Source organism: Battus philenor, unplaced genomic scaffold (assembly GCF_028537555.1).
Source record: "Battus philenor isolate CCGP_79_NKW_IND1 unplaced genomic scaffold, ilBatPhil1.0.hap1 SCAF_28, whole genome shotgun sequence".
NCBI lineage: Eukaryota > Metazoa > Arthropoda > Insecta > Lepidoptera > Papilionidae > Battus > Battus philenor.
Window position 1 is genome coordinate 623,129 of NW_027181691.1, and position 24,258 is coordinate 647,386.

The 24,258-nt window shown below is 37.7% G+C and overlaps 1 protein-coding gene across 1 annotated transcript; it reads left to right on the top strand.

Annotated features, from left to right (window-relative positions):
- The first annotated feature begins 150 nt into the window (after window positions 1–150).
- lqfR (clathrin interactor lqfR) lies at window positions 151–23,253 on the top strand. Its single transcript, XM_068769627.1, has 11 exons — window positions 151–316; window positions 12,656–12,857; window positions 14,154–14,282; window positions 14,425–14,533; window positions 14,826–14,930; window positions 15,714–15,795; window positions 16,790–16,956; window positions 17,641–17,815; window positions 18,314–18,522; window positions 19,410–19,547; window positions 20,390–23,253. The coding sequence occupies exons 1-11, from the start codon at window positions 267–269 to the stop codon at window positions 23,110–23,112; spliced, it is 4,089 nt and encodes a 1,362-aa protein (XP_068625728.1). The 5' UTR covers window positions 151–266; the 3' UTR covers window positions 23,113–23,253.
- The last annotated feature ends 1,005 nt before the right edge of the window (window positions 23,254–24,258 follow it).

Consider the following 24,258-nt stretch of genomic DNA (forward strand, 5'->3'; position numbering starts at 1 on the left):
AAAACAATTTGGAAAGTAACATAATCAAGCATTACTTGTAAATATATTTTTTTAATTAAATACAAAATGAGACACTTGTTACATTTGTTGGAAATATTGAACCTGTTATTACACTTACATTCTACGATGGCAACATTTAACTCGCCATTTTGCAATTATGTCAGCCAAATCATCAGCTCGCGTTTTAAGTTAATTTTTATGTTATTTTACGTGAAATTACAGTGACTTTTTTGTTTTAACATTGTATTCTTTAATTCTGGTGCAAAATGGATAGATTTATAAGTATGTGGAAAGTGCGGGAGCTCGCAGATAAAGTGTAAGTATTGACAATATTTTACTAAATTTTTATGTTAATTACATCCTTCTCTCGTCACAATATCTTTAATTACAACACTTTCGATGTATTTAACGTGCTTATGTTAAATTTAGTTACAACCTGAACTGCATTTTTGTAAATGATAACAAAATATAGTTTAACAAGTTCTATGTAAACGATTTTGTCACTAGTAATTCGAAACTTGCATATGCAAGGTTTTTTGTATCTAGTTTTGTATAATTCACTATACGTTTACTTTATGATTGTAGTTATTTGAAGAGAACCTAAATATTGTCACAATTCAATAAAAAAAGACGAAAAAATGTTACTAAATTTTCGTTTATCGTACGTAGTTCGCTGTCCTTGCAATCTCTCTCAATACCATTTGGTATAATTATGACTACATTACCTCGATACGTTTAATTTTTATTAGTTTAAAAGTTTTTCTTGAATGTTTGTTTAAGTATATATACTCTAAATATTAATAATTCCGTCAATTAGTGGTAACAGGAAAGTTGTATAAATGAACATCTTTACCAAAATCTACCAGTAATCAATTTCAAATGGGGCAATATAATTGGGAAATTAATTATAAATCTTATACAGGATGATTGGTTATGTATTAAAGCTTTTAAGATGTGAATGTGTGAATATAAAGTGATCACTCTGAAATATGTTACTTTATATTTCCTATTGGAATACAACAATAATTTCAAATTTAACCAATAATTTCTGGCAGTAAATAATCTTTAGGGACAGATAGTAAACAATAATTAATTTTAACATGTAGAATTTGAATTTTGAAAACATTTTCCTTACCTTATCATTATGTTATTTAATATTTATCAAAGTTCTACCAAACCTTTATTCCAATCAATCACTGAAACAACTAATATATGTATTTTGTTCTTTCCGGTATCTAAATACAAAACGAAACACTTGTTATATACATTTGTTGGAAATATTCAACCTGTTACAATACATATATTTTACAGTGGCAACACTCAAATCATGTTATATATGCCTGTTTACTGATTTTGCTATCTTCCTTGCATATATATATATATATTAGGGGTACTGGAAAGTAATGTCACTTTCTTAAGTTTAATTCACATGACTTCATTTTTAAAAGTTTTTATTTCTAATGAACAATATATTCCAACCTTTTGCCATCTATTATGCAAATTTTCAATGCCGGAGCGGTAAAAATAAATTGGATTTCTGTAAAATATGTCAACGGAAACAACATTACTTTCTAGTCTCCCTAATGTTTATTAGAATTTATAGTCCGGAAAGGTTCAAGTTACTTCAAACACCATATAATCCTCATTTGCAAATCTACACTATGCTTCAGTCAAAACATTATACGCCTATAAGGGTCTCTCTTCATGCTAGCATCACCGATGTAATAACATGAAATGCAATTTGGCAGAGTAAAGTTTTTAGTTCATAGACCTCTGTTTCCGTGAGCTCAATTTCTATGATGCTGCACAAAGTCAAAAAACCTAGCAGCATAATGTAAAACAAAAGACTGATTCGGTGACATAACATTGGTTTTGATGACCTTGCACCAGATAGCAATTTCTATATGTATTTCTATATCTATGAAGACCTAATATGATTAAAATCTTACATGTGTTTTTTGACCAGTATATACATTCATATCTTATCATATAAAATGATTGAGATGCCAAATGCAACGGAAGATTGGCGAAGCTTTATTTCAACATATATTTCCAACATATAAAGACAGAATTACCTAATTTATATTTTATTTATATATTAAAAGTGTTTCAGTGGCACATGCATCTTGTCTTGTATATCCAATTACCGTGTATAAAAGTAAAAACCAAAAGTAATAAACGTAGGTTCCTGTAGAGAAGGCATGGGAAGTAAGATGATGTATAAAAGGAAAGGTAAGAAAGGAGTGTCAGGTATTGTGTAGAGAGAAAGAGAGATGAATGGAAGATATTATGAAGGATGAGAGAGGAGCATGACAACAATAATATTCAGTGAAAGTTATTAACTAAGAAAAGGACCAATAAATAGCTACTTCTGCCATGCAGCAGTAGTCATGCAATAAAGTGCACCGCCCTCCAGCCCGATGATAAATGAGCATGCAGCAAACAATGCAAATTACACAACTGCTACCTTTACATCACTCAACATGTATTTCACCCCTCCATAGGGCATCTTCAGGAGTAATGTTACACCAATTAGTGCCACACACAGAGTCAGCTCACTCTATATATACCATTTAAAGTTTTCATACATACAACCAAAAATTCAATACAAAATGAACACATAAAAATTTGTATACAACTTGCTATATGTTATAAAATTGTTAACACTGTGCAAAAGTGAATCCATTAGATAATTATTAACTATATAAATCAGTATTACACAACCCTTTTTGCATTAGCCTTTCTAGAATTCTTACGTCTCCCTATGTAATATACATAATTATTATATTCAAGTAAAAGGCTTAAAGTTTGTGTAACATTCCTCTTTGAATTGCCCCCTGTTGGGAAACACTTTTGTAGATTATAATACTTAAAAATACAGTATGCATTGTAAGTGAAATAAAACCGCTATTATGTAAAGAAGTCTGAATATCTGTACCTCTAGATGATATATTTACTTTGAATATATTACATTGCTATTACAAGGACAATCATATTAAAGATTTTTGATGAAGAACAACCTCAGAAGCAGAGAGAAATTCTCTATCCTATATGAAATAAAAGACTTTTGAGAACTAGACATATCTTTGTTACATGTAACAACATAGTTTTGTCTTTCAAATTCAATCAAATTGCTCCCTTGTGCGATGTACACCCCTGGAAGCACTGGTGAATAAAATCTGTCTTATCATGCTAGGCGAAAATGAGAGCTCCTTAAGAGGTGGCTATAAAAACAATGTTAGATTCAATTAACAGATAACATTATGTAATTGAAAAGTCAATTTGTCTATACATATCTTATCTGTTTATGATATTTAGAAATCATGTTGACAAAGTACAGGGCATGATAAAATGCGGTTTCTCTGATTTGTGCATTAAGAAAGATAAAATTACTATGTATAGTAATTATTTATCTAGATTGTTAAGCAGGTTTCTATGGAGTCTACAAATTTAAAGATATTTCTCTCATTTATGAGCCTTTCATCAGATACTATACTGATAAGCAAATGTAGGTTTTGGTACCTGGTGAAAATTTGTGGTAAAAACTTGGAGTGTCTTTCATATACTTTTGTAGGAGCTATTTTACCTCTTCATCAGAGATGCTTTGAAAAAAGGGAATACCACAGAAATATAATTCTTTATATACACTTTGCCAAAGAGAGCAATATAATATTTCTTGACTTGTGATTGGCTGATGATTTCTTTTGGTTGAACATTGTTTTCTTATTGTTGATCTATTTGTACACATACTGTCCCTACCAGAAAAGGATATCGGGCACAAACCCGCGTAGACTACCTTCTTTGATAAATATAGCACATCAAAAAACAAAGAGACAATCGGGTAATTTTGGCTTCGTAGAGCGTTATCTCTGTCGCACGAAATATATCGACTGATAAAACGTCACATAGGTAGTGTGAGATAGAGATAGGGCTCTACGAAGCCGAAATTAGCCGATTGTCTCTTTCCAAAGGTCGATGTGCAATATTTTTTGCTGTGTACTGTATTTATACTTCAACTAGTTGTCCTTTCGTGAACTTAATGGTCGCTCTTTAAACTTTTTGACTGTGAATTTTGTGAAATGCGATTCTTAGCTGATTTTGACACTGCAAAATTTTAATTCTCTAAATCTTATGTTTCCATAGATATACATATACTTGATGAGTCAGTTTTAGGAGAAAATCTCATGTACAGGGTGATGAATCATATGTTTATAAACTTTAGAAGAGTGAATGTATAGTTGATTTGCTGTCGAATTAATATATGTGGCACTCTATCCAAAAATCAATGGTTTTAAACATAATAAATGACTTACTATTATCGTAAAAAAATCGTTAACAATATATTTATATATACATATATATACATATATATATATATATATATATATATATATATATACATATATATATATATTCATACATATATATATATATTTATAAAATTAATGGTTCTGTACTATCTGCCGTTTTCCAGAGTTTGTACTGCCAGAAGTTATTGCCTTCTTATTTATTCCTATTACCTATTGCATTCTTATTGAGAAAAAAATATTTAACATGTTTCAGATTTAAGGGTTTTAGTACATAAGTGTCGTATATTAATCGTGTGATATAGTCCAATGTTGAGAAGTGATATCCCAGCGGTAGAGGACTGTGACTGGAAGTTTCCAGATGATGGGCAGCAGTGTCTTCTGCGTACCATAATACCTCATGATTGCCAACCTACCTGCCGAGCGTGGTTATTAGGGTAAACTCTCCATAGATATCTTTGCGTGTACTAGTTGAAAAGAGAGAGAATAGTGCTATGTTGGTATTGTGGAGTGAAATATTAAAAAACTTATTTATTAGATTTCTTTAAAAATATTTGCGCCCACTAATATATATGTCTCTTTCTTACAAAAGTGTTTTGAAATAGAGCTGTATAAAGTATGTTCGATAAATATATATATAGCTTTAGATAAGCTTTATCAACATAACTTTCGGATTTTGGTACAAGAGCGTGTTATCTCGGAATATTTTCTTCGTCTTATATGAAATTTACAAATCTAGATATTTATAAAATATACAGAACCCCATGACTGAGTGGTAGAGAATGAAAGTATGGTATAAAGTTAACAACCATTACATGATGTGTATAATTACTAAATAAATATATAAATAATATGCAGCAGCCTGAGCCAAGGATTCGGAAGGATCTCTGGAACCCTGTTATATAAAATAAGGTCTAGATTAAATATGTTTGACACCAGAATTTCACGTTCTATATTATGTGGCTTATAAGAAATAAAATTTGAAAATAGTTATAGTAAACATTGCTTTCAAAGAGAGGATGTCAGAAAAGATTGTGATAAGATAAAGATAATATTCGTTTATTCAACATTGGAACTTTTAACAGAACTCTTATTGATCGTCGAATTGTTTTTAATCTACACCAATACCACGCTTTGCGTCGTTTCGTTTTGCGTTTTTGTCGAAGTTGCGTCGCTGCTTAATTAGTACTAATTTTCACTGTGCGTCGTTACATTTTCGAGGTTGCGTTATTTTGGGTTCAAGCCTATTTTTTTTTTATTGAACTTTTCTATTTTTTTCTTAAAGATGGCAACACTTGTTTTCATTTGCGCCATGCCATCAAAACTCGGGAATTCCCTTTATAAATAAAAATCAACGCAATTTTAATACAGTTTTATTTTCACTTTGTTTTGCTAATTTTAGAGTTGATTTTCAATTACGTAGTGTTTTGTAATGTAGTGTGTTGTGCTTTTTTTTTAAAGAGGATAATTAATTTATATAAATTTTTACGTGTTGTTTCTAGTTAAAAAAGAAACGCCGCAAAGTGAATTAAGATTTTTTATAGCAAACCATGTAAAGGTCGAAAATAGGTTCCTGGTTCACGAAAATACAACTTTTTAAAAAGAAAATTGAACAAAGTAAACATTTAAAAAACAAAACTAATATAACTCTGCCAGTAAATAAATAGGAAAAATATATATATATTTTTTGTAATCAGAAACAACACGTTAAAATTTTAATAAATTTATTATGCTCTTTTTAAAAAAGCACAACACACTACATTACAACACGCTACGTAATTGAAACTGAAATCTTAAAATTAGCAAAACAAAGTGAAAATAAAACTATTCAAATTGCGTTTATTTTTAGTCAGAAAGGGAATCGTATAAACTTTCTAATAATGTTTATACTCACCTTGTTTATTTAGAGAAAAAAAAGATAATATATAAGATAATTATTGAAAAATTCACAAGGTTCATTGTAAATCGTGGATTCATTTTCGTCATTATATTCGGTGGGAGCAGCGATATATGCAAAAAATTTTTCTTACCAGATAAAACTTTTATGTAATACGTGCCGAAAAACAAGTTTATATGCAAGTCGCTTAGCTCGCGAAATGTCTATATGAATAAATATGTGACCCACTGTCGACGATAACAGGTTTCAGGGGTCCGTGTGCGGTTTTATAAAACCATTTGCAGAATTAATTATTATTTATACATAATTATTGACTAAAAACTTCATACCGGTGAATGAGTACAATTTGCTGTAAACCTTTTAAGTGTCATGAGGACCGCCGGCTACCTCACGATACCCAACAATAGGTGCCGTGAGGGCCGCCGGCTACCTCACAATTTTTCATAAGGAATATTATTTTTTTCCGACCCTCCGGTAATTATTAACTTCATTAGGCACCTAGCAAGTGGATCACGAGATGGTATACGATTTGCAGCATGTTTTAGAAGCGGTTACCATGGGTGCCAATGTGACCACGGGCAGCCTCACTTTTTATATAAAATTTACATTAGAATATGTATATAGAAACCTTTCTTTGTATTGAATTCACAATTTTTCATATTTCAAAGCTGGCTTTGAAAACCTATCGTGTTTTCTGTGTTACAAAAACGTGACCCGCCGGCGACCTCATGGCACACCGAGTACTCTGTTGCCTTTAAGTGCCATGAAGGTCGCCGGCGGTCTCAGTACATAATGATATACATAATGTGTTATATTCATTAATAGAATGTAAAGATCCCAAATTTTCACATAAGGAAAGCCTACACTTGATATTTCCATTTGGCACCTGGGGAAGTCATGGCCAAAACAGCTTGGCAGTTAGAAGGTTAAATAATACGGCATACTAGTGTTACACAAGCTTCTTTTTGTGCCACGCCTTTTTTTTTACTCGTGGGGAAATCCTGCATGGGATCCGCTGCGGGGACAACGAAAGTGTTATGACGGACTCCTACCAGCTAAAACCCCACGATCTTCTTGAACGCTTTTGGTTGAAACTATGGAAACACCTTCGCATACTACCGCAGTTTCAATGGCGGTGGCCTAGAGCCTCAACTCCTTACTTGCGGCAGATCACCCCGTCTCCGTCGCCAAGGCCATGCTCTAAGGCATGGTTGCACAGACTTATTAAGACTAGAGGCCACTCAGGCAAAGCATGAACTGATGGCGGGCCGGCTGCCAGAAGTATAGGTAATTAAATCGTTCAAATTACGGAGGTGACAATAGCCTCCCTGATAGGCGGAAAGGAAACTAGGGAAGAATTCCTCTCATGCTGCAAGAAAATAATTAAAAAAGTTATACAAAAAAATAAAAATTCAAATAGACAATAAGAAAAAAGGTGATGTAACTCAAATGTGATATAAAGTGTGATAAAAATGTAAATGAAAGAAAAAAGAGAAAATGTAACAAGTAATGAGGAAGGAATGAAAGGACACAGAGCAAAAGTGAAAGAAAGCAGAATTGTGGCATAAAAGAATAGAATGAAAGATTATGTGAAGAATGAAAGTAGAGAATGAAAATAAAAAATTATGTGAAAAAAATTAAATTGCCAATAAAGACCCTGTCCCACCTAAGATAGGGGTACGAGAGGCCCCCAATAGCGGGGGCCATATAAAGAAAAAAAGTATAGATAATTAATTTTTTTTGGTTTTATTCTGGAATAGAATTTAATATTTTTCGAATGTACGAGAGTATTATTTTTGCTGTCGGCGGGCCACCAGTATTCGACCGGCGGCTCTAAGGGGATTGGAGAAGCCGCGATATAACACCCTCCGACATCCAGGTCTCTGACTGCGAATGGGGAGCTCAGATGTTCCTTTCTCTCTCTTTCTCGGCAGCCTCGATCTGCGATATAACCTTTTTGTAGGTTATACCAGCGCTCCATGATTGCTCGTTCCGTACCATCGCCTTAACGAAGCCTGGTAACCAGGGGTCATTCCCCACAGTGTCGTTGAGTTCTCTGCAAAGCTCTTCCCAAGCTGTTCACTCCTCAACTGCCACGCCTAACCTTACCTTTATAAAATTCTGAAAGCGAAGAGGTTTAAAGTCCTATTGATTACATTTTAAAATTGCTCCCCACGCTGATAAACACTATAATTGACCCTATAAAAATCAATGGTTATAAAAATAATAAAATATAGTAAGAAAAAGCGTTTTTAGAGTTCACGCCGAAGCCTTGAACTCTCTATATAACACCTTTGCGAACAAGAACAGTCAAACCAGCCCATGCTGTCTATAGAGTTTAAATCACGTGCAATGCAAATGGTCACTGTGACCTTATGTTTCTGGAAACCATGGGACGGCAAACTGCAGAAGGTCCACTAGTAAAGTGGACGCATGCAGACTCATGTATTGGAAATTTATGATGGAGGCATATGTCCAGCGGTGGACGTTTCGACATTGATTGACGATAACTTTTGAAATATAGGACTTGGAGACTATGAAGTTCCAACCGCTATGAGGGTTTGAAAAGGGTTTCATAAGAGAAGGTGGTTTCCACCTCGATGGGCTATTTAAAAAGCAAAGCGCGAGGAAAGATCGCGTGGTGATCCTTGACCGGGAGATGCCGCGGTCCTCCACAACCCGCAGAGACACCTTGTCCTTGTCCTCCCCCTAGAGGCAGGGTATCTAGAACATCCAAAAGATTTCCCCCTGAAACCAAAAACAAGAGCCTATTAGTACACCAATACGTCACTTTGCGTCGTGGGTTTCGTTCCAAAAAAACACGACGCAATTAAAACACCGCAAAGTGAATTAAGATTTTCTATAGCAAACCACGTAAAGATCGAAGATAGGTTCCAGGGTTACAAAAATACTACTTTAAAAAGAAAATTGAACAAAAAAATATTTACCTCTATTGTAACTAAAAATAACACGTAAAAATTTAAATAAATTTATTATTCTCTTTTAAAAAAAGCACAACGCTCTACATAACAACACACTATGTAATTGAAACTGAACTCTAAAATTACCAAAACAAAGTGAAAATAAAACTATATTCAATTTGCGTTGATTTTTAGTTAGAAAGAGAATCCCCGAGTTTTGTTAGCATGGCGCAATTAGAAACGAAAGTGTTGCCATCTTTGAAAAAAAAAAAATTTAAAAAAAAAATTAAAGACTAACCCAAAACAACGCAACTTGGAAAATGTAACGACGCATAGTGAAAATTAGTACTAATTAAGCAACGACGCAACTTCGAAAAAAACGCAAAACGAAACTATGCAAAGCGAGGTATTGGTGTATAGCAAAACAGACAGGAACATCTAATATATAAAATTCTCGTGTCACGGTGTTCGGACTTGAACTCCTCTGAAACGGCTTGACTGATTTTTACCAAATTTAATATGCGTATTCAGTAGGTCTGAGAATCGGCTACTATCTATTTTCTATACCCCTAAGTGATAAAGGTTGTTCAAACTTTAAAAAAAAATTTTATTTTTTTAACGAAATTTTTTGTTTTTATTTTTTTTTTATGATACAGCATACAAGAATAAATACAACCATAAATTTTCACCCCTCTACGATCAACCCTTATTTTTTAGTTGTAAATTAAAATATCAATTTATTTTTGCAAAACAACGTTTGCGGGATCAGCTAGTTTACTTATAAAAGCGTACGGAACCCGCGAAGTTGTTAAACGTGTCGGTCTTGCGATCGAGCGACGGGCGACGACCTTGAGACAAACCTTTCTCCACCGTCGGCTTGCATAATCCAAAAAGCCCACGTGCCTGCAACTGTTTTTGACATTTATTCGTTATACAGGTGATTCGTTATAGGTGTAAAAACTTTTAAGGTGTCAATGTATAGTACACCTTATAATTAATGACTTCAAAAATATTAAATAATGAGTATTTCAATATTTAATGAAATCAGGCGTTACCTCGCGGAAGTCCATCCTAAGTAAGTAAAGGACCAATATTTAGCCACTTCCGCACATGCAGTGGTAGTCGTGCAACAAAGTGCACCGCCCGCCAGCCCGCTGATAAATGCGTATGCGGCAAACAATGCGAATCACACAACCGCCACCGCCAAATTACTCAACACAAATTAGTATAATAAATCAAGCAAATCAAACAAATTAGTATATAGTGTATTTCAAATTAGTATTACTAAATAATAAATTTAATTATTGTTTAATATATGTGCAGACTATATTGCCAGAAGTAATCACCCTGTTGCATTATAATGGAGTTGAAGAGTGATCATTTTATACATGGTGATTGTATATAGGTGTAAAAATTTTAAACATGGCTGTGGTAGCACAGCGGTAGAGCACTGAGACTTGCGATCGCAGTTCGCGGGTTCAATTCCTCAGATACACGAACAAGTTTCAGCGACATCTTCGTACCATAATATCACACTGCGATCGTCGATATGTCCAGCGCATGTCAAGCGTGCGATTATGGTATATACTTAATGGAACCAGGCGTTACCTCGCGGAAGTCCATCCTAAGTAAGAAAAGGACCAATATTTAGCCACTTCCGCACATGCAGTGGTAGTCGTGCAACAAAGTGCACCGCCTGCCAGCCCGCTGATAAATGCGCATGCGGCAAACAATGCGAATCATACAACCGCCACCACCAAATCACTCAACACGTGTTTCACCCCTCCACGGGGCATCTTTAGGAGTTATGTTACACCGATTAGTGCCTCGTCCTTTTCTCACTTATGGTATATACAACCATAGATGCATAGACGCCTAGGTCTTGCATTGGGCCATGGGCTGTCGAATCATACTGTATATAAAACGTTAAAAGAGAGCAACTGTATCACGCTCCCGTTTTTAGGGTTCCTTTCAAATTTTTGTATTAACTAGTGATAAAATTTTACATACAAGCAATACGTTATAAACATTTTATTTTTTCAAAGGTAATCCAAAAGCAAATATTAGATACATTTTCAAAAGTTTTATCTAATTTTACAAATTTAGATATGTTTGCCTATTGTAGGTGACCAAAGCACTAAAACAGCTAGCCTATATCTTCTATCTTCATCTAATATATAAAATTTCCATGTCACAATGTTAGTTACCGTACTCCTCCGAAACGGCTCGACCGATTTTTACCTAATTTTATACGCGTATTCAGTAGGTCTGAGAATCGGCTACTATCTATTTTCCATACCCCTAAGTGATAAGGGTTGTTCACCCTTACATTTTTTTTTAAATTTTGACGATTTTTTTTTATAATGTGGCATTAAAAATACTTACAATCCTAAATTTTCACCCCTCTACGATCAACCCTTTATTTTTTTTTGCAAAACAACGTTTACGGGATCAGCTAGTAAACAAATAAAATAGGACTGTCTGTAATAATAAAATAACCACTTTTTACTACATGCGTACGAATATATAAAGTACATACACCAAAATTACATTTTTTACTTTTTGTCTGTTTGTTCCGGTTAATGTCTGAAATGGTTGGATGGATTTTGACGGGATTTATACTGGCAGGTAGCTTGTGTAATAAGAAGTAACTTAGCTACTTATGTTTTGGAAAAAATATTGACCGAAAAAAAAATGTTAAATTAATCTGGTACAAAGTCGCGGACAAATTTATTAATTAAAAAAAAACGATATTTAAGATTTGTAAATTTGGAATGGGCAGGCCAAATAACGCGCAATTCATACGGGCGCTAAAGCCTTAAATTTCTACCCACGCTGATGCAGGCCGCTTCCACACACTCGTGACCCTAATTTGAGGTCTACTCTTCGAGAGCATAACACTAGGAAGAATTTGCTGGTTGTTACTTTATACAACAATACCTCACTTTGCGTCGTGGTTACGTTCCAAAAAAACACGACGCAAATTGAAACGCCGCAAAGTGAATTAAGATTTTCTATAGCAAACCATATAAAGATCGAAGATAGGTTCCAGAGTTACGAAAATACTACTTTTTAAAAAGAAAACTGAATAAAGTAAACATTTAAAAAACAATAATAATATAACTCTGCCAATAAATAAATTGGAAAAATACATACCTTTTTTGTAACCAGAAACAACACGTTAAAATTTATATAAATTTATTATTTTCTTTTAAAAAAAGCACAACACACTACGTAATTGAAACTGACCTCAAAAGTGAAAATAAAACTGTATTAAAAATGCGTTGATTTTTACTTAGAAAGGGAATCCCCGAGTTTTGATGGCATGGCGCAATTAGAAACAAGTGTTGCCATCTTTTGGAAAAAAAATAGACTCAAACCTAAAACAACGCAACCTCGAAAATCTAACGACGCACAGTGAAAATTAGTAATAATTAAGCAGCGACGCAACTTCGAAAAAAACGCAAAGCGAGGTATTGCTGTATTCTTCCGCTAGAAAAGAAACTAAATAAAATTTAATTTTCTTACAGAACGAATGTAGTGATGAACTACACGGAAGTGGAGGGCAAGGTACGCGAGGCGACGTCGGACGAGGCGTGGGGGCCCACGGGACAGCAGATGCAGGAGTTGGCACTGGCCACCTTCACATACGAGCACTTCCCCGAGGTCATGTCGATGCTCTGGAGGCGGATGCTCCACGACAACCGCTCGCATTGGAGACGCACATACAAAGTAAGTGAAGCACTTAATAATCACGGTCCACGTTCAGGAAGACCTCTTGGCCTGTGGTCAGGTTTTGTCTTCGTTCATAGTCGTTATGTTACGAAAGGTGTCTTCTATTTACATGGGGTCCACCAGAGTAGATGGCTGCTGAAACGCCAAGACCAGCACGGGACAAACGATCTGTTTAAGGTTGTACGAAGACACTAAATGCAGGCAGCCTTCAGTCGATTCTATTGGAATTTTCTGAGAGAGGTCTATGTCTAGCAGAGGACAAGCTATGGCTAAAATGATGATGATTTTTTTGAGTTTTTCTAAAATTTTTATCCAGAATTTGGAGAAGAATGAACTAAGTTTTGTCCTGAGTAAGAAAAGGACCGATATATAGCTACTTCCGCCATGCAGCGATAGTCGTGCAATAAAGTGCAAACACAGTGTCAAATGGCACTAACCGGTGTATCATTACTCATAAGAATGCCCCGTGGAGGGGTGAAACACGTGTTGAGTGATTTAAGTGTTAGTTGTGTAATTCGCATTATTTGCCGCATGCGCATTTATCAGCGGGCTGGCGGGCGGTGCATTTTATTACACGACTACTGCTGCATGGCGGAAGTAACTATATATTGGTCCTTTTCTTACTTAGGATGGACATCCGCAAAATAACGCCTGAATCCATTAGATATTTAGTTTTGTCCAACTAAACAAGTAGTAATTTGATATTACCAGTATTAAATATTGCGAGCGTAAAATCAGTGTGATGATATATGGATCTGAGACGAGGACCCTTGTTAGGAAGCCTAAAAGTCAGACAGAGAACAGTGCAGAAGACTATGGTTGGAGCTTCGCTGTGAGATCGAATCGTAATGAAGAGATCCGAATAACCTAAGTCACCGATGTAGTTCCAATTGTTCGTACGAAGTGGCAGTGGGCGGAATATATCGCTCGTGTAACCATGATAGATGCGTCGTGGGTAAGCCCCGCTGCTGCGTATACCGATGACATAGTCGCGGGGAGTCCCCGGGAAGATCTTTGGGGGGGGGGGAACAGTTTCTAACATGTTTATGCGGAGATTTATCTATTCTCATATATCGTGTGCGTTTTGTTAATCGATCCTTCTCTTTCACACCGCACACATAATTCTGCCGATGCCTTTTAGCGGCTACTAGCACAATAAAAAATTACAAAATGCTTCTATGAAGGAGAAATGGCGGAAGATTTTATAACGTGATCACAATACTTCTGCCAAGGTTACATGACAAAGAAGAAGCTTGAAGATATCGGGTGTTAAAAGTAACTAATTGTTCACAGTGCCTCTTGTTGCTGAGTTACCTGGTGAGGAACGGCTCCGAGCGCGTGGTGACATCGGCCAGGGAGCACATATACGATCTCCGGTCCCTTGAGAACTACACTTACGTCGACGATTTGGGAAAAGATCAGGTAAGGTCCGGCTGTAATCTAGATTTTCGAAATATGTATACAAACTTTAGGAATGATTCCCCATCTCTTTTTTTTAAGGCTTGCACGGTGGGTAGTGCTTGTGTTAATTTTACCAAAATAGAAAAAAATTCCATTCTTCCAGGGTATTAATGTAAGGCACAAAGTACGCGAGCTGATCGACTTCATCCAAGATGATGAGAAGCTCAGGGAGGAGAGGAAAAAGGCCAAGAAAAACAAGGACAAATACATAGGTAAATATAAGCTGGGTTTTTATTTTAGAGTAAATAAAGTATGCAGCATATAGGTGTGGTGGTGAACTTTAATGGTATTAAACCTATTTTCAATCATCCTGTATAAATTGATCACTTTGAAACTATTGGAATGAATGAATAACGTCTGATAGAACAAACTCTGCAGGTACAGTTGGTAAATAAAAATTAATTTTAATATATAGAAATTTGAAATTTAAAAATACATTTTCTTCGTATAATTTTGGGTGAACTATACATTCACACATAATTAATCACCATGTATAACTTGCAGGTATGTCGTCGGAGGCTGCTGTCATGGGTGTTCGAGGAGGAGGCGTCGGTGGAGGCGGCGGGGGCGGGTGGGGGGAGTACTGTGATCGCGCCGCGCCTGGATGGGGTCAGTATCAATAATAGCATATTAACACCAATTTTGTATTTCAAAATCTAGTGCAGAGTCTACCTCTTTTAGACATAGATCAAGTATGAAATAAGTAAGCAAAATAATGTGAAAATAAAATGTAATCAGAATTAAAATATAGTAGAAAACTATTTAAAATAAAAAAAAATTGTAACTGTGATACACATATCAATAAGTAAAAAATTAAAATAAAATCTGTGATGTATTGTAAATAAATAGACCTAACTGCAGTGATTGAAGATGGATGAACGGAATAGAAGAGAAAGATAGAAAAAAATTAGGATAAACGACTAGAAAGAGAGATCATGTGCATGAAAGAATAGAATGGAAATAAAAACAGTAAAGTGAAAAACTTAATAAAGAAAAATAGAATCCTTGTCGCCAAATAAATACCAGTCGAACGAGAGCTCTCCAATAGTGGAGTCCACATAAAAAAACATACAGAGATGGCGCTGAAGATACTGTTACTACGACTGCTGTCCATAGATGGCGTTGGCAGTCGACTAACTCATTCTTAAGAACAGAAGAATATTTTATAATTAATGCATTGTAATAATTACTTCGCTCCAAGCAAAGATGGAATATGTTGCAAAAAGGTCCACCAGGGTCGGGCATAGAAGTCAAGGAAGACAAGCCAGAACATGGGAAAACAGGGTAACAGCTGGCCTGAGGCAGTGGAGGAAGTTGAAGCAGGCCTTTGCCCTAAGGCACACCGAAACAAGAGATATCTTGATTAATTTTAATTTTTTTATTTCATTCCAGATGATGTGAAAGAGAGAAACGACGAAGAGGAGTATGACAGAGAAGACTCCGATGGTGAATACAACCACAGGAAACCGCAGAAGTGAGACATTTTTATTTTACCACTGTTCAATATTTAATTTTTAGTTTTTTATTTATTTATTTCAGATAGACATGCAAAGCAATATATAATAGATATTTACATTAGTTTTATATAACATAAAAATGTTTGCCTAGTGTAGGTATATACTTAGTTATGGTCATAAATATGCTAAATTATGTCAAAGTGAGAAAGAGAGCATTCAGAGAGCTATGCTCGCTTCGCTGCGAGTAACGTAGCTCGAAGAATTGACATTATGAGTTGAAGGTGGGTACATAGATAGCAACCAATGGTCGTTGGCGGGTGGCGACCATAAGCAGGTAGACGCGGCGTTGGTAGGTTCTCCCTAAGTGAATCAAAGTCACTTGGCACTGGATGCGGACAGGGCAAGGCCGGTCATCATGGCAAAGAAGCAATCTAATGCGTTAGTAGTGATCATATATATATAGGAGACCATAGACCGGAAGGTCAGATTGGGACGTCCACCCATATGGTGATAGGATAACCTTATGAAGGTAAGAAGACGCCGGATGAAGACCACTTCCAACTGGTTTTGTTGGAAATTTGCGATGAAGGCCTATGTCCACCTGTGGATGTCTGACTGAAATAATAACGTACATGATTCTGTGGACTCTAGAATTTTAAAATCCAGATCAAAATTCACCATTATTCTTTTTTTATTCAGGGTGATTGAATTGTAGATGTAAAAGGTTTAAAGAGTCGCTTAACATATAGTAAGAAAAGTGTTTTTAAATTTTGGATTACTGCATATTAAAATTAATTATTATTTATTGTTTGTGCCCATCACATTCTAATAAAAAAAATGTGGAATATATTTCAGTTTGACAACTTTATATGGGGTAGTTGAAAATGTGTAAAAGTTTTGAAACTTTGCAGACAACAAAAATACATTCATACTTTCTAAGATTTTACACCTATAATCAATGATTTTGTATATGTAATACTGAGCAGGTGTATAATAATGCTATGTCTCCAGGGAAAACGTGTACCGTGACGCCGAGGTGATAGACAGCAGCCCCCGACTTTCTAGAGACACGAAACCAGACCGCAGCGAACGGGGCGAAGGCCCACGCCCTCTCAATATCAGCCTGCGAAGCCCTGCCAAAAGCAAGCCGACCACACCCGTCAAGAAAATAGATTTAGGTAACCTCTTACATCTTTTTGTGAAACATATTGTTACGTGTTAGAGTGGGTCTAGAATTAATCTACGTAAGTGGCTATGAAATCTTCTTTTTCTTCTTTTCTGCCTATAGACGCAGGGCAATAGGCCTCCCCCAAAGATAGCCACAAGGATTGGTCTTCCGCTGTCTACATCTGGTGACTGCCTGCGACCTTAACTATGTAGTCTGTCAACCTAATGAAGGTCCTACCCATGTAGTGTTCATTGGCTGCCACATCAGACAACCTATTCTTTGAACTACATTGGCGACCTTCGTTATTCAACAGATCTCTCCATCTCATGAAGCTCCGACCCTCGCCATTACCATTGCTTTCTGTGTGACCTTCAAACGAGATCAAACGTAAGCGACCACGTCTCGGATCCGTATGTCATCACTGGAAACACACATTGGTCAATCACTCAAGTATATCTCCACGATCACATTCACAAATTCTTAAATTGAATAATTATTTAGTGGCAACTGTACATTTCACTGATTCAAAACATACTCCTCGATGGTCCCATCACAAACTTGGTTGGCTTCTGGATCCTTAGTCAATCACATATTCTGAACAAGTCTCACGATGTCAGCATTTTTTTAAATAACAAGAAATATTCTTGTTTTGATGTTCTGTATAGATTTAGATTCCTATATATGTGTACTTCAGGCGCTGCTGCATCCTACGGCAAGGTGGCCGGCGCACCGGCGGTCTCCTCCGCGTCCACCGCAGCTGCCACCAGCCAGCAGAACTCACAGGAGCTCTTGGACGACCTGTTCAAGACCTGCCCCGCGCCTAGCAGTGGCAGTGCCTCCCTTGTTCTGGAAGATGACTTCGATCCTCGGTAAGTACCAACCACCACAATTTCTAGTATTTCAGGACATTTACTAGACATAGACCTCTCCCATAGATTTCCTATGAGACAGAACGATATCCAACATCTTCCACCTTGTGACTGGACAACCTTGAATGATATAGGAATTTTTGACTTCCTTGGCAGTAACCAATTTTTTTCAATTTAAACTGAATAACAACTAATTTTTATATGCTTATGTCTTATTAAAAATATATTGAAATAAAAAAATATATGTAACAGTACTGCGGATTGGTAAGTTGAAATTGCAGTTGGCATGCTCCATAACTTGCAGAACCATGGATGCTGGAGTCTTGAGTGGAGGTTCACCTCCAGAGGACATAAGACCTTAAGGCCTTCGTAAACTGGACACAGACTGTTTCCTGCCTGGTCCTATTGGAAATCTATAGAGGAAGCCTATGCCCAGCTATGGACGTTATGCGAGTAATTAAAAGAATAATTTAAAATATATTTCGTTTCAATCCACAGAGCTGAGGAACCGAAGAGCACGGAGGCGGATTTCGGAGATTTTTCGCGAGCATTCGCAGACTCCACCCCCGTGGCCACAGCCCCACCTCCTGTCACGCCACTGGTCCCGCCTTCCGCCGCTCCCAACGGAAATCAGGCCGGTGACGGGTTCGCGGACTTCACGAGCGCCTTTTCACCAGACCCACTCTCTGTGTCCAATAATAACACAGGTAGGATCATCAGTTCTATCACTCTACATCACCTGTTCCACAAATTGCTTCTAGACATATCTAGATCTAGTAAGAATTTCGTCTACTGGGTACATATGTCATTATGGCTATCAATTCAGAATGATTTAAATTTAGGAGATTTGGAGATGTATCTGAAGCAGATGTTCTAGCACGACAAGATGTTATAATGGCACTAACTGTATATTTACACACACATGCCCGCCATTTTGGTTACATCAGTATCATTAAAAGAATACAAGGAAACCATACAAAAAAGGTCATGAACAGTCAAACATAACAAATCTACTGTAGTGATGGATGTAGTAGGGTACTAGCTAAGTATAGTAAAGGATATGTATGGGGGGCATATATTTGACCAAGGAGATAGTGTACTCCCTAAGTAGGCGTTCGTACTCGGAGGAGAATATGAAGAAAAAGGGTTACACCCTGTACCTAACTCACACCGAAGCCCATAAACAAGTTCTCATTAGCCAAGGTTACAGAGGTAAGTTCAAGGACTCTCATCATTCATGAGGCTCAGGGACTAAAGACTTGAAGCAGTCATAGTTGTTCCTCAAACAACACACCCTTGCGCTGTATAACAGTAGTATCTCTCTCGTCCGTAAAGAAAACGGCGCCCATCGGACAGATACTGGCATATAGCCTGAAAATGACAATACGGGGAAGGGATGATAATTGGAGTGGTCATATGAAGCTGTAGTTTTAAAAACTGGACATTGTTAGGGTGTCTTAAAAAAAAACAAGACACCAATGGTTTAAAAACCTAAGATTTTATATAGAATAATAGTCTGTAAAAGATAGAAAAAAATATAACATAGTATTAGTGTTAATATCATATAAGAATTTTTCATTGTTTGATTTTTCAGTTCCACCCACACCGGCTTCAAATCTAGACCTGCTCAGTGACCTCAGCCCACCACCGTTGACCTCTGCACCATCTGCCTTCAGCGACTTGGACGCACTGACTGGCCAGTTCTCGGCCACCACGCTACAGCCCATGCAGGGTAAGATACATTTTATAGATATATAGTTTCCAGGCTTCTAACCCATCATATCAGACGATAGACACCCACTATAAGACAGAACTTCTTCGAAGATATTCATGATGATCAGTTCAGCAACTTCTCGCAACCTTGACCATGTTATCAGTTCACCTAGTAAGGACTTGCAAAAAAATATTGGAGCAAGGAAAGTTGATACTATATATTAGCAAATGATAATCCCCTACCTGTCTTATATATATCCACACATTTAAAAACATGCATTGGCTAGCCCACAGGAGACATAACCCCTCATAGACCATATTCAAAATTTAGCTTGTTGCGATAGACGCCCTACATTTGTATATACAAAACACAACCAAAAATTAAAAATCTTCACTTAAATCTCCATGTTATACTTAATAAGTATAATGCAAGTTTTTAAAAGTAAAATAAATTTGCTTATATTGTTAGTTGAAGTCGAGCCAAGATATTAGTTCGCTGCTTAACAATTGTAAATATTATTTTTGTCACGCCATCTTAGACCCTTTCGTGTCTTAATCTTGGGGGTCCATATAAACCATTTTTGAAAATCTTCAACTATTGATGGTGACATTTAACAAACCCCAATTATGAATGAAACGAACTATATACTCCTTATTTAGGATTATAGATGAATGTTTTAACACATTTAAGTTCACCCGAAAATCATCATCAAAACTACAGCCAACATGGTTAAACATCATTTCTGTAGTCAGTACAGTCATTAGCAGTACTTTATAATGCGCTGGAATATATGTGATCATAATTATATGTTGTGACTACCTCATCTAGTTTTGGGCACATTCAGGCTTTTTTCTTTACAGATGGACAGGAACTGATGAATAACCAAGAGCGCCTGATGCGAGCGATCTCCCGCTTCCTGGACTTCACAGACAACATTGACTGTATTAAATCCCAAGCTGATGCGATCAATGTAAAGAGGTCCATTGATATCATGGCCAGGTATTTGCCCGGGCCTGTGACAGTCCAGAAACTCTCTGGTCTGGACCCTGTTGTGATGAAAGGACAACTCTTAGATAAGTACTCCAGGCTACTTGCAGGACTGGTGCGGATATGCCTGGAGCATTGGCCGGCCCTCAAGCACGACCTCATCAGGATGTTCACAATAGACGAGAGCTTTGATGTAACCCAGGAGTCTCTGGCTGTACTCTGCGGTTACTTGAAGGAAGAAAATGACTTCAAAATCCTTGATGGGCTATCAGTAATTCTTCTTAAGCATGCCAAAAGCGATGCCGTACTAACGGCGCTTATTGATTCCTGCAACGTAAGAATGGAGGAAGACGCACAAAAGTTCAAAGTAGAGTGGGAAAACTATGTGCAGCTTCTGGTAACTCTGCCTGAGAGGGTCGCTAATAGACTTACAACAAAGACACCTAAGGAGTTCTCACATGAAAACTTCGCCTATGTACTGGTGTTTCAAATCGTCCGCACCCTGGACTTCATAACAGAGAGCAGCTACTTCACAGGGATCAGATATGATCTGGTACCATTATCATACCTCGTGTCCAAAGTTATAAATATATACAATAACTCAAGTGCTATCTCCACGTTCATCGATGTGATCATTGCCTGGGCGTGCGAAACCACGGAGTCCACTAAATACGTAAAGTCCAAACTCATCCAGACTCTTCTCCACCACCTGAACCGGCAGGCCATAGATAACATCTCCGTCTTACTCCTTACCAGGAGTCCCATAGACTACAAGAGTGATGAACAATCCATCAAAAGAATACTGGGCAATAATTTTGATGACAGCAAGAACTGGAACGACGTTCTTATATACCGAGTACCTTTCTATGTCAAACCTAAAAACTTCCGCGACACAAGAACAGTGGAGAACCTCGTGTACTACATAGCCACCAGCAAAAACAAAGCCACGGTACTGGCTGACCTGGCGCTACGACTGGCTAATGCATGGTGCTATGCTGATGTCTCCAACCTTGACGAACACATGTACACCTCGGAAATCCTATTGCTAGCAGTAAAGTATCGAGTGGAACTGGCAACGAAAAACACACTCCCCTGGAATACAGTCGAGCTTAAGAGCATACTGTTCAAGGGTATGTCCAAACATCTGGATCTCCTGACGCAAGAGCTAAGATGCGTCGGCATGGCGACTATCGAGCTGATATTCAAAACTCTTGCAAAGATTGACCAAACTGACCAAGCCGTCCAGCAGTTGAACTTCAACTATAGCGAGATGGGCCAAACCTGCACCGAGATACATGAGGTGTTGCTATCCCTCACGCAGCGCTGCATCCTCGACGAATGCCATGTCGCCTGTCCCCAGCAGGAACGGTTCGACCTGGCCAAGATACTCGACAGCCTCGCCTACCAGATCACTGACGACGACTTGCGCTCAATACAAAACACCATCGTCAGCTACTCCGTGAAGTCACCGGAGCAAACCAAAAACATAGTTAAGACCATAATATCAGCCAAGTTGGACGCTCTAGAAAAAGATGAAGATTATCTGGACTCTGATGACGATCTAGAGCCCTACGACATGAGCAACGACGTGTCCATCGCGTCCAAGAAGAGTCCTATGTACCTGCGAGACCTACTTGAAGTCCTCACGGAGGCAAGGGATCTTGAAACATTCGAAGCCGGTGTCCTGGCGTCTGAGGAACTTGTTGACAAACAGCTTAAGCATGATGACAAGAAATTAGCTATCGATTTACTTGACCTCTTTGTGCACCTGGAGGAGAAGTTCCATGTTGAAAACTTCGATAATATTAAATTTAATACAGCAGTGGCCATCGTCTGCAGCCAGCCAGCGAATTGCGCCGAGCATCTTTGTAAGGAAATCCACACGGATATCGGAAGATATTCTATTGCGACGAAGATCTTCATGCTGGACGTATTGTCCGAAGCCGCTAATCGGATATCTGGTGTACTACCTCGGACCGATCCTCAGCCAACCTCTACAGCCACCCCTGCTATCGCCCTCGACGAAGAACCTACACCGGAAGAGATCATCAGACGGCGCTTGATTAACAAAACTAGATACTTCCACTCGATACAACCACACCCCTTCGCAAAGGCGACCATAAACCATTTCGCAGCAGTATCAGACTCATTCTTCTATCCCCTCGTCGGAGGCTTCGGACAAAGGCAACTAACGCTCAGCCATCACAACTTGAAGCAGGACGTGGATAACATCCTTCTTCTGAAGTACCTCAACGTGGTGGGAAACATTATCCTTGCGTCAAAGAACTGCCCAAAGTGTCCCAACTACTGCCGCGATGTTATGCAGATGGTGCTCTATTTAAGATTCTCTCCAGAATCGAAGATCCAGTCGTGTGTTATGTCGATAGTCGCTGCGATGGTGCTGGTGCTGCCAAAGTCTATGCTGCAAGGGGAGTTCTTCAACTCCATGATGGAGCTTCGGACTTGGCTTATAGAGTGCTTATCCAACCTCGATATTACAATGAGGCTCGGAGGCCCAAAGTCAGAGACAGCACTCTTCGCTGGGCAGGTCCTAAATCTCATGGAGAGGATCTTGAGGGAAGATGATGAAGATTAGTTTATAAGAATAACTTCAAACCACCCACCGCGCATTTGTCTGAAACTGACGGACAATATCTCTTACGAAACTCGTATATCCTTCTGCCACTAGATGTCGCTATATGTTAAGATCACATGTATTCCTTGAATTACTTTGTAATATAAGACAAATGATCTCAATTCATGTTTATCATTTCACATAAGAACAACTCCTGGTGAACACTGCCAATATTACTAAGTGTCCCAGTTGGGGCTACAAAATCGACATACAGGATGATCGGTTATGGGTGTAGTAAAAGGGTACAGAGCAGTCACTTTATAAGGGTCGTTGGAAATAGGTGTAATAGATTTAAAGCCTTTTGATGTCAAATGAGCTATAAATTCATCTATATAAAACTTTTTCATCTATAAATAATCACCCTGTATATTAGCATTAACATCGAGTCTCTGTTTCATATTACATACCGTTGTTCCTACTACGATTTTTTTTTAATTTTTTGTAGGGTTTTATATAATTAATTTTGTTTTGTTATTAGGGCATGCCGATGATCATATTTTATTTACTGGTATATTTAAATGTTATATAGGCTTCCACTAGATGGACTGACTACATGATCAAGGTTGCGGGTAGTGCCATGCAGTGGGCGTCTATTATCTGACGTGATGATAGGGTTTATAAAAGAATCTACAAGAATCTGTGATAAATGATAAATGACTATATATTTCATGTGACAAAAGATAATGTAAAATTTATGTAAAAATGTGTGGGTGATAAATATACCTCGGTATATGATCTAATATATCGTGAACGGATCCATAGGTATACCACCAGCTGCGACTGGTCTACTGCAACCGCTAGCACCCGCCAGCCAGCCCCAGCCAGCACCTTCCAGCGGGACGAAGCCACAGAAGCTAGGAGCCACTTGGGCCGACACAACAGGAGCTATCAACATCGACGTGGACAACTTACTGGCTCCCCGATCGCCTAAGGCAGCCCCTGCGCCTTCCATCAACCAGCTCAAATCCAGCCCCAGCAGCCCAGCACACCGGCCGACCCCCATTCTCAACAACAACTTCCTCCCCACCACTGGGATGAACAACAATTTCCTCCCCCCAACTGGACTAAATAACTTCCTCCCCACCGGACTGAACAATAACGCGCGAC

Coding starts and splice junctions, on each gene's coding strand:
- lqfR (XM_068769627.1), top strand. CDS start 267: ATGGATAGATTTATAAGTATGTGGAAAGTGCGGGAGCTCGCAGATAAA. Junction 317..12,655: donor CGGGAGCTCGCAGATAAAGT/GTAAGTATTGAC, acceptor ATTTTCTTACAG/AACGAATGTAGTGATGAACT. Junction 14,931..15,713: donor TCGCGCCGCGCCTGGATGGG/GTCAGTATCAAT, acceptor ATTTCATTCCAG/ATGATGTGAAAGAGAGAAAC.